This window comes from Mus pahari, chromosome 9 (assembly GCF_900095145.1).
Source record: "Mus pahari chromosome 9, PAHARI_EIJ_v1.1, whole genome shotgun sequence".
NCBI classification, from domain to species: Eukaryota; Metazoa; Chordata; class Mammalia; order Rodentia; family Muridae; genus Mus; species Mus pahari.
The window spans coordinates 44,169,061-44,180,290 of NC_034598.1; the positions used below are offsets into that span (position 1 = coordinate 44,169,061).

At 52.4% G+C, this 11,230-nt stretch overlaps 1 protein-coding gene across 2 annotated transcripts; it reads right to left on the reverse strand.

Moving 5' to 3' along the window:
• Positions 1-718: 718 nt before the first annotated feature.
• Odf3l2 (outer dense fiber of sperm tails 3 like 2) lies at positions 719-6,163 on the reverse strand. Of its 2 annotated transcripts, XM_021205743.1 has the most exons (4): positions 5,998-6,163; positions 5,061-5,168; positions 3,145-3,258; positions 719-1,574 (listed from the first exon to the last, which is right to left on the reverse strand). In XM_021205743.1, exons 1-4 carry the CDS (start codon positions 6,122-6,124, stop codon positions 1,090-1,092), a joined length of 834 nt encoding a protein of 277 aa, XP_021061402.1. In that variant the 5' UTR covers positions 6,125-6,163; the 3' UTR covers positions 719-1,089. The 2 variants fall into 2 exon arrangements, with proteins under 2 accessions (XP_021061402.1, XP_021061403.1); XM_021205744.1 differs by lacking the exon at positions 5,061-5,168 and having other exon boundaries at positions 801-1,574; positions 5,998-6,151.
• Between the last annotated feature and the right edge of the window lie 5,067 nt (positions 6,164-11,230).

Sequence of the window (11,230 nt, forward strand, 5' to 3'; positions counted from 1 at the left end):
CACCAGTCCCAGCCCAGGCTCAAGAGACACCGATTCAGACCCCAAGGGGATTCCTTCTGTGAGGGAAGGGGTTGTCATCATCACCCTGCTTCTGTCCTCCGCCCTTTCCAGGACAGCGCTGCCGGGAAACAAAGAGAAGAGTGCTGGGCGGGGCAGGGTGCGGAGGAGGGGCAAGGCCGGCAAGATCGATGCCGAGAGAAACTAGATCACTGCCTGTGGAGGGGGAGGAGGCATGCGCGCCGGGGTTCTCAGCCACCTCCCCACAGGCACTCTAAGGAGCCCAGCCAGGTCGCCTTGGGTGGTGTCAGCTGGAGGAGGAGCACCCCTGGACTGAAGTCTGAGAAATGGCTGTAGGATCCAGCTGACTAAGTGTGGACCACAGCGGTCCCAGTCTGGGTGCACAAACATCATGTGTGCTCCTTGACTGAATGGGGAGGTTATAGGGCTGGCTCTACTCTTTAATCTGCGGCACAAATGACGTCAATAATACTCTAATAAACTCCTACACATCCCTCAAAGCCCAGCTTCACAGTACCCCTTCCCAAGAACCTAACTGGTTCCACGATCCAAACCCAGGCTCTGTCTCTGGCCTCCTGCTGCCAGGATCCCCCCATTTGCCCCCCATCTGAACTGAATGAGGTTTGCAGGGTTGTTTAGTGCTTTCTTTGTGGCGTGGTTAGAAGTGCTAAATAAACCAATATGCACAGTGCTAACCGCTGTTGATGGAGGAATGATTTATTGGCAAGCAACTCTAGAGGGTGGGGTGAGAAGGGCAGAGGCAGCAGGGCCACCTCCAGGAGAGTTCTCCAGCCTCATCTGCAGAAACCCAAGCAGCCTGGACACTGAATTCTAGGACACACCTCTCCATGTCCAGCCAGGGAAAGGGACACTTCTCCCTGGCCTGGTCTGACCTGGGAAGGAGGCTCACCCTCACCCTGTATGGAGCCTTGGGTCACAGGCCCCAGGGACAGAAAGATCAGGTGGCCTCAAAGGACCTCGGACTGCGGACTGGGAGGGAGGCACCTCCTCTGTTCCACTCTGAGGAAACAGGGCCCAGGAGAGGCCCCAGCTGCCTGTGCCCTGCAGCTGTCAGCATTTGGTGTCCCCAACCATGGTGGATGCCCGCTTTGAGTGGCGGATGCCCATGGTATATGCCGGGGCCCGGGCCCGGTTAACAGTGACCTGTTCTGGGTTGTGGGTACCAGGACCAGGAGTGTCCTCCAGGGGCCGTGGTGTCCGAGGTCTCCCCAGGATGCTGAAGGCCGGCCTACGCTGCCGGTAGGTGTTGGGGTCTGGACTCTCATACTGCCCAGGGCCTGGAATCTCTGAAGGATCCTGAGGGGGACGTGCAGGGGGGGTGCGGCCCACAACTGTGTAGCTGGGACTGCTGGGTTTGATAAAGATCTGCGATCCCCAGAGGGGTGGCATGGTGTAGGCATTGGGGGCAGGAGCAGAGGTGTCTGGGGGCTTCTGTCGGAGGCGAGAGCCCAGAGTGAAAGCTGGGGCACTCCGCTGGCGTGCTGGGGGTGCCTTCTCTGGGCTGTAGGCCCCAGGTCCTGGTGTCACCTCCAGACCTGGAGAGTGAATGAGCATAGGCACAAGATGGAGGCCTCACCTGACCAAAGACTGCACCAGAAGCCATGCAGAGCCACTCGGGACAGCCGCATTCTTCACACATACATTCTTTTCCTGATACTCCCATGTTCACTCTCCAACTTCCACCCTTTCTCCAACCACACCACAGCACAGCCAGCCCCCTCCTGCTTCCCACACTCACTCTAGCGCCCCACAACCACCTGAATTATCCTCGCTGAAAACCCAGCACCCTGAGATGGACCCCCAGGTGGACTGGAGTCCACCTGGAAATTCAGGAAGGCAGAGAAGTCTAAGCTGCTTCTTCCCTGCGTTTGAATCTGCATTGGAGTGATTAAAGAGCTGGGGCTGGGCAGTGAGGGAGCTGAGCAGAGCCATGGAGCATGGGGATGGGGGTAAGGGAGCTGAGCAGAGCCATGGAGCATGGGGATGGGGGGTGAGGGAGCTGAGCAGAGCCATGGAGCACGGGGATGGGGGGGTGAGGGAGCTGAGCAGAGCCATGGAGCACGGGGATGGGGGGTGAGGGAGCTGAGCAGAGCCATGGAGCATGGGGATGGGNGGAGCACGGGGATGGGGGGTGAGGGAGCTGAGCAGAGCCATGGAGCATGGGGATGGGGGGGTGAGGGAGCTGAGCAGAGCCATGGAGCATGGGGATGGGGGTAAGGGAGCTGAGCAGAGCCATGGAGCACGGGGATGGGGGTTGAGGGAGCTGAGCAGAGCCATGGAGCATGGGGATGGGGGGGTGAGGGAGCTGAGCAGAGCCTTGGAGCACGGGGATGGGGGGGGTGAGGGAGCTGAGCAGAGCCATGGAGCACGGGGATGGGTGAGAGGGGGGTGGTGAGGGAGCTGAGCAGAGCCTTGGAGCACGGGGATGGGGGGGTGAGGGAGCTGAGCAGAGCCATGGAGCACGGGGATGGGTGAGAGGGTGAGTAGGAAGGTGATTGGGATGTATGGAGGGGGGCAGGGAGGGAGGGAGGGAGGGGAGGATGGGTAGATGGACGTAGAATGAATGGATGACTGAGTGAATGGGAAGATAGACTTATGGATAGATGAATGTGTGGACAGGTGGATGGACTTGTGAATGAGTGGATGCATGAGAATATGAGTTGGTAGGTGTGTGGATGGATGGGTGAATAGGCGGGTAGATGAATGACTGCATAGATAGATGATGAGTAGATTGATAGGTGGATGGATGAGTATATGAATTGGTTAGTGTGTGGACGGATTAATGAATGGGTGGATAAGAGGATTGATAACATGGTTGAGAATAAAATCGAGTATCTGAACAATCCTCCCAGAACTATGCAGCAGGATTGTTAGCAAAAGGGGTGGGAACCAGGCCTCCCTGCCCCTCAGCTGGGGGGTGGGGGGTGTCACCACATTGTCACCTCAGCTCAAGGCCTAAGGACTGGACTAATGACCGTTCATCTGAAAATCCAAGGATTTTTATCACTTGCAAACACATTAGTTCTCAGTTCCAGTGGTGCAGGAGAGGAGTGTCCCCCCAAGCTCCTAAAAGATTATTTCTCACCACACACATCACATACTCACCTCTAACCTTGCCCCGGCCCTGCATGGAGTAGGCAGGGGGACAGCTACGGCCAAAGCGAGTAACTTTCGGGTCCAAGAAGTAGACAGGTCCTGGGCTGGAATCCTGGAGAGGTGCTGGGAAAAGGAGCCAGAGTCCCAAAGGGACCCTGACGTAAAGCCTCCCCGGATCCGACCCAAAAGGCCCAGAGCCTCCTGAGAGCCACAGCCTCAGAAGTGCTGGTCAAGCAGGAGGACTGTGGTGGGACAAGCCAATCCCAGCAGGACCTGGGCTCACAGGGCATCACTTTCAATCACCCTTGAGGCGATCAGCCTGCCTGACCCACATTTTCACACCAACATGGAAGGAAGAGGTCGCTGATGCCACAGCCGCTCACCATGTTTTTGCGGGCACGGAACCCATGCCCTCACAAATGACTTTGGCCCTCGCCCTGACTATGCTTCCAGCCCACCATGTCTGGCCTGGTCACTGATTGTTGAACTTTAGGCACACAAGCAAGTTGAGGGCAAACATGAGTTCAGTAGGCATGGAGAATGTTGGTGGGCCCATGCTGAGTCTCCCCCAAAGCCTCAGTGAGTCTAAGGATGTGCATAGGTACCACCTAGGCGTGGGCTTCTGTGCAAAGACACACAAGCAGGCTTTGCACACACAGTAGCCTCACCACCACCTCTATGGTGGTCACTAATGTTAAGCAATGGCCCTCAGAAACACCCCATCCTCCGTTTGACTGACAAGAATTTGTTTCCAGTCCTTCTCTAGCTCAGAGTTCATCTAAATGACTGCTGGGATAGCCAGGGTGTTGGGTCACAGTCACCAGTATGTGCTGGGTCACACACAAGAAGACGCCTGTCCCTCTGCACCTCAGCTTGCATGGACTAACTACCCATTTTCCTACACAGCTCTGTGGTAAGAAAACCCAGCTTGCCCGTCAAGATGTGTCCCACCCAACCTGCAGGCCGCACCTGCTGTACCCTTCTCCTAGGACCTTCTTTACCAAACATTTTTAAAATAGATTTTTTTGTTTTGTTTTGTTTTGTTTAGGGGGATGGACAGGGTCTCTCTATTATGTGTCTCTGGCTGGTTCACTATGTAGACCAGGCTGACCTTGAACTCAGAAATCTACCTGCCTCTCTCTCCCGATTGCTGGTACTAAAACGTATTCACTGCCCAGCAAATGCTTTTTTTTTTTTTTTCTAATTATATGAGACTCTAAGGGAGGTTTTATGTATGTACCGTGGGTACAGGACCCACAGAAACCAGAAGACAGCTTCAGTAGATCCCCAGCCTCCTGTCTCATGGCCTCTAAGTGTTTGCAGCAGCCTTGCCCAGACAGCTGCTGTCCAGCTCAATGGAGCCTTAGAGCAACTTTAGGACCAAGCACAGAGATGTTGGCTGATCTGTTCAGCCAGCATCACTGAGAACTCAAAGCTGGCTGTGGGGCTTAGATGTCACACACTGTAGAATGTCAGAGGACAGGGGGAGGCCCCAGGGCCTGCTCACCAACACTGCTGTCTGTCACTAAAGACCGCCCCATGCTCAGGATAACACAAATGTGCTCATACATTATATCTGATACATTTTGGACACCAAGAAGAACTATGGCTTTCTTATTCTTCTAAATCAAGCCCAAAGCTTTACACACTGTAGGCAAGTGCTCTACCTATCCAGCACTCTAGCCACCCAATACTGGTTGACACATCCTGGTATCTGACCAGATGTTGTGGTCCCAGAACTGGGTGTGTGTATGTGGGTGGGTGGCAGCAGGAAAATCAGGAGTTCAAAGTCAGCCTGAACTGCACGAGAAGGCAACAACTTGCCAGATGTGGCCCCGCCTGCCCTGTCTTGCTCACCCTGAGGCTTACTAAAGAGAAACTCTGGAGGCTTGGGGAGGTACCCTGTACCCCTTAGCTGGTCTTACCTTCGCTGGGCCTCCGAGCGAGTGAATAAGCAGGACTGGCTGCCTTGGTACAATCGTGATTAACATAGCCAACGGTGGACGGAAGAACATACAAGCCAGGTCCGGAGCCTGAGACCCAAAGACCAGAACAGGGGTAGTGCTTGAAACCCAGAGGGGCTAGGTAGAGTCCCACCCTGGACCCCAGCCACCTCTATGTCTGAGTAGAGAAAATGTCCTGGAGGACTCGGTGACACCCACGTTGTGAGCTGACCGTGAATCACTGCATCTGAGGAGACTTGGACAACAGAGACCCACGAAGATAGACTAACACAGAATGGAAAGAGGCTGGGAGCAAGGACCATCACTGGGGGGGTTGCGGGGGGGACTGGGGCTAGGAACAGAGAAGCTATCACGAGTGGAAAACATGTCAGAGCAGAGAGACCATCGCAAGAGAAGAAACCAGGGCCAGAGTAGAGAGACCACTGCAGCTAGAGAAACTGAGGCTGGAGACATGACACCATCAAGAGCGGGAAACTGAACCCAGAGTAGAGAGATCACGGGTTGTCTGGGTGAATGGGGAAAGAGAACCCAGGACAGAGAGAGTCTTCTAGAGGGGAAACTGAGGCCAGTCACAGAGAAACACCACCTCGGAGGTGAGGAGATGGAACCTGGTATAGATCTGACCCCACCGTCCATTGTAGGATGGGAAACAGGCTGCAGCCTGCAGCCTATACAAATGCCACCCCCCAACACCCAGCCTCAGCCCCTTCACACACTCCATGGCTCTGCAATCCCTCTAACTCCCTCCCTCAGGATCTGCTACACTGTGTTCAACCTGTCCAGGGCCAGCAGATCCCACAGGAGACATATGGGCCTGCCTGCAGATAGTGCCTCTGCTAAACATTCCAGGAGCCCCAGTAGGGAGACAGGAGGAGCCCTCCCCAGGGCCAGCACAAACCATTCTCCAAGGTGGCCATTCCACAGGATTTCCTCAGCCCGGTCTCCGGAATGTGTCCATCAGCCACCCGCCGGGCCAGGGGCACTGTGGCCAGCCTAGCCGCTGGGTCGCAGCTAAGGGTCCCCATGGTGAACAGGGCTTCGTGTGGGTTCCTGCGTCCTGCTACTCTGGTGCCACAAGCCAGGCACTGTCCCCAATCCTCACAGCTCAGCCGGTGTTGGCAGAAGCCTGGCCTCACCACACCCTCCCCACCACACAGACGGCCCCTTGTCCCCTAAGCAAGGATCTCGGGGCCTGGCCAGAGCCAAGCTGGTCGGCCGGACGCTGGCCTGGAAGTGGAGCTGAGATCAAGTGTCAGCCAGGTGGCTGGATGGTCCAGGAAAGACTCCAGTATCAACCGAACAGGTCCCCAGGGAGTCGGCTGAGCTGGGCCACGAGGCCAGAGCCGGCCCTAGGGATCCAGGACTGCAAACAGGACACCTGAAGGAACATGGATGAAGAGAGCAGAGCCTCATTTCCACAGAGCCCAGGGTTGTGGACGGCATGTCCCCAACTTAGACGGGTGCTCACTGGCACCAGCTTTCCTTCATCAGCAAACACGCACTGAACACCTGACACATCCCAGACTCCGTTCAGAGTGGCGTGAATAGAACAGGAACAGACTGGTAAAGGGCAGGTGTTCTTGGGGCGGGGAAAGGAGCTAAACAGTAAATTTAATAGATTGTTCTGGTATGAACCAGCCTGAGAAGGATGGCCGCATCAAGGTAAGAGACCAGCTCTGCAAAGGTCCAGAGACAGAGCTGAGGACAGAGCAGGCCAGGATAACCCTGTTTTCATCTTTACCAAAGGCTACCACCGTGTCCCCACCAGAGAGTTCTGGGAAGAGTGGCAGAATGAAGCTCAGCTATTTCTTCCAGTTTGTGTCTATGCTGGTGGGTATTTTTTTAAATGTAGTGACTCTGGGGCAGGGGGGCAGATTGTTTTGTGTTCTGTTTTGTTTGATACAAGGACTCACAGTGTAGCCCAGGTTGATGTTGAACTCCTGATCCTCCGCCTCTGCCTTCCCTGTGTTAGGACTGCATTCAGGAGGTGACTAAGAGCGCTCTCCTTCTTTGGTCACAGACAGCGGATGCTCACATGATTAAGATTCTCAGAGTCCCTCGGAAACATAGCAAAAGGCCTGAGCCCTGGGCATTCCAACAAACTTCACATCAGCCATTTTGGATTCTAGCCCCTGACTCCTGTGGGTCCCTAAAGCTGGGATCCAGGAGTCTCAGAGGGGTCCACAAGCCCAACATGCATGTCCTTGTGCTCTTGACTTACTCTGTTCAGCTCCACCCTGGTCACATGGGATTAGATGACTGGTCCTGCCACACACACACACACACACACACACACACACACACACACACAATCATCTGACACTTCAACTCCAGGTTCTCTCACTGTTAAGGATTCCTTAGTCACACAACCAGTTGGAGTGGCTCACAGCTCACTCCTCAGTTACCTGGACCCTCAGCTCACCATCTCCCATCATGCAATACTCTGCTCTAGACCACAGCAGTCTGAGCAGCAAGAAGTAAGGACCTGTGTGTCCTGTGCTATGATAGAAACCTAGGCAAATACACTTGGGTCTTTCTACAATGTCAGAAGTTACCAAATAGCAATGGATTCACAAAGTCCAATGATTTCAGTGACAGCAACCTGTGATACAATCCGCCAACCTCAGAAGCCTGACATTGACTTTCACATCACACAGCACATGGTGAGTGCACCTATATGACCGTGTGCACTATAGAAGATCTACAGAACAGATTCAAGTTAAAGAGGCTGTCACACCGTTTGAGAGGTTTGGGGAGCTGAGAAAGAGTCTGCATTGGTAAGATAATGAACCAGAAAGAGCCAGTTTGGGGCTGCTGGGGTCAGGGTTGGAAGGTGAAGTTGCTGCCTTCTGCCACAAAGTGAAAGACCAATGAAGTGGAAACTTCTTTTTTTTTTTTTTAAGATTTATTTATTATATGTAAGTACACTGTAGCTGTCTTCAGACACTCCAGAAGAGGGAGTCAGATCTTGTTAAGGATGGTTGTGAGCCACCATGTGGTTGCTGGGATTTGAACTCTGCACCTTTGGAAGAGCAGTCAGGTGCTCTTACCAGCTGAGCCATCTCACCAGCCCCAAAGCGGGCTGTATCAGATGGTGTTCTGCTGGGGCAAACACGTGAAGGAGTGTTTTCCTGAACCAGGCACAGGATGTTCTGCTAAAGCAAGCACCTGAAAGGACGCATGATGAGGGATTCTTTGCTAACAGCACGCAGGTATTGGGCCACCTTACATTGCATAGCTGAGCTCCATTTGTCCCGACTCCATAGAGACACCACCTCTGGTGGGTGGTAAGCTAGAAGGGAAGTCAAAGCATTTAAGAACGGTTATTAAAAATAGGGTTGAGCCGGGCGTGGCGGCGCACGCCTTTAATCCCAGCACTTGGAAGGCAGAGGCAGGTGGATTTCTGAGTTTGAGGCCAACCTGGGGCTATACAGAGAAACCCTGTCTTGAAAAAAAAAAATATATATATATATATATATATATATATATATATATATATATATATATATATATATATAGTTGGTTGAGAAAAACTTAAGCTACAGACCAAGCTGGGTCTGAAATAGGGAAATGGAGATTCAAATCCTGGACCAGAAGGACAAACAAGTGGATTGGCAACCAATCTAATAGGCAGTGTCAGAGAGGGGAACAGAACTGGGTCCATGTGCCAGAGACAGTTAGGGAATCCTCAGCTTGTTGGTCCTTGACACACACCAGGTATCAGGTGATGAGCTGGCATGAGGGCATGACACCAACAGTGTCCATCAGTTTATGAGCTTCTTATGGGATCCTTGGTCACATGTGTCTGGTAAATTCTTGGTCCTGTTTTATCTGGTGTGGCTTTGATATATATGTGCATGTAGGCCCCACAGTCTCGATTCACCTTGATAAACAGAGTGGCTCCCTTTCAAGTGCCAGAAATATGTCATGCCAACCATATATCACCCACATAGACAGTGTAGCTTCTGGGTCCACCCAGGGGCTGTGGTAATTCTTCTCCCTCAGGATGAAGTCAAAGGCTTAATGAAGGCAGAGTCACCTAGAGCGACGCACAATCCTGATGTCTGTAATTTACGCAGGTAGCCTTATCTGTTCCCGTTCTAGCTCCAAAATAATTGAAGACCTGGGTTTTTGTTTGGTTTGATTTGATTTGATTTGGTTTGGATTTTTGGTTTTTTTTTTAAAGATTCATTTATTATATATACAACATTCTGCCTGCATGTATGCCTGCACAGTCGGAAGAGGGTACCAGATCTTATTATAGATAGTTATGAGCCACCATGTGGTTGCTGGGAATTGAACTCAGGACTTTTGGAAGAGCAGCCAATGCTTTAAGCCATCTCTCCAGTCCAAGACCTGTATTTTTATTAATAAGCTGCAAGTCTAAACTGAGCACGTTTTGAGCTATTCTAACCCTCTAAGGCAGCTAATAACCAGATAAATGCCCTGTTACTTGCCATCTGGCCTTGCCCTGGCTCACTCTATCCATGGGTCCTTACAGGTGCTCTCTCATTGTGACCTCATGGAGAATCCCTTGACAACCTGCTCATCACTACTCCTGGACCCTCTTCCTGACCACCTCTTCTCTTTCTTCCTCATGATCCTCTTTTTTTCTACTTTCTTCCTCTCTCCCTGGGACCCCTGGCTGGGATCAGAGTTCAGACCTTCCTATCCCCTCTGCCCAATCATAGACTGATCAGCTCTTGTTTAACCAATCAGAAATCACTGGAAAGCATTCTATACACACTAGAGATTCAGGAGGTGCCTCGCTAATCATGGCAATGCTGGTGTCCAGACTGTCACCAGATCTCTGGGCACAGCATCTGAGCTGGACACGGACATGGTGGTGCGCTTCTCTAACCCCAGCACTCTGAGTTCAAGACCAGCCTGGTCTATAAATCCAGACCAGGAAGTCAAGAGGGTTGGCTACACTGAGAAATTCTGTCGGGGGAGGGGGTAGTCAGCATCTGAAAATACAGTGCACAAGACCAACCTCCAGCACTGTCTCAGGGAAATTTTACTGTCTTATACAATATGGAGTAACTTAGGATAGAGCATAGCCTGGACATGCCCCACCGTCCCCCACCATCCCCCATCATACCCCACCATCCCCCATCATACCCCACCATACCTGACTATCCTCCACCATACCCCACTGCCCATTCCACCTTCCTACAACCAAAGCCCTACATTGGCCAAAACCAGTAAAAAAAAAAAAAAAAAAAAAAGGCAGGAAGATACAATCCTGACATCAGCCATAGACCCAGAGCCAAGCAGAGAGGGACCAGGCCTGAGAAGTCCTCTCAAACCCATCCAAGTCCATTTCCTGGGCCCAGGCCACCAGACAGCCTGTGAAAGCCTTGAGGTCTGGTAGATTCCAGAGCCTACGGCTCAGATCTCACTACTACCCTCTGGTGGCCGAAACAAGAACAGGCACTAGCAAGGCTGTGCAGGTCTGTGAAGAGATGCTAGGAAGGAAAGATGATAACATGAGGTGAAGACAGATAAAATCAAATAAAGGATGGATAATCGGAAATGGTAGAGGATGGTGGGGGCTGGGGAAGTTGGTGGGAGATGTTGGGGGAAGGTGGGGAATACAGAGGATGGTGGGGGTGGAGGATGGTGGGGGATGTGGGGGATGGGGAGGATGGTATGAAGAGGTGGGAGGTCATGGGTGTATTCTGGCCACTCAGAGCACTATTGATGGACTCTCATCCTATGCTTGGTGACATCATCATAGCTTCCCTTTCTCTCTGGCTCTTACAGGCTTTACTCATCTGGTTGAGTCCCTTATACGTCACCCCTCAGAGGCCTTTCTTTAAGTTATGTTTCTGCCATAGCAGCTGCAACAACAAGTCATTTAATGGCTTCAAATAAAGTTGTTTTCTCTGTCTCCCTATGTCAGGTAGGATTGACTGGCTCCCCCTTGAGACTCTGTAGACTGTCCATGTCTCATCACATGCCTCTCATCCCTAAGCCTGAGGTACTATCCTCACAGAACCAGGATCTGTCTGACTCATCATCCTTCAAGACAGTGGGGGGGGGGGGGGTTCAGATCAAAGACTTCAAGGAGGCAGGAACCCTTGGAGCATCTGGTTCTGCGCAGCCTGATGGGGAGTGGTATATTGTTG

Bases quoted from the DNA above. Each gene is read 5' to 3' on its own strand.
- Odf3l2 (XM_021205743.1), bottom strand. From the start codon at position 6,124: ATGGGGACCCTTAGCTGCGACCCAGCGGCTAGGCTGGCCACAGTGCCC. The intron at 5,169-5,997 runs GTTTGTGCTGGC...TTTGGGTCTCAG, and splicing joins AATGGCCACCTTGGAGAATG to GCTCCGGACCTGGCTTGTAT. The intron at 3,259-5,060 runs GTAAGACCAGCT...TCCTTTTCCCAG, and splicing joins CGCTCGGAGGCCCAGCGAAG to CACCTCTCCAGGATTCCAGC.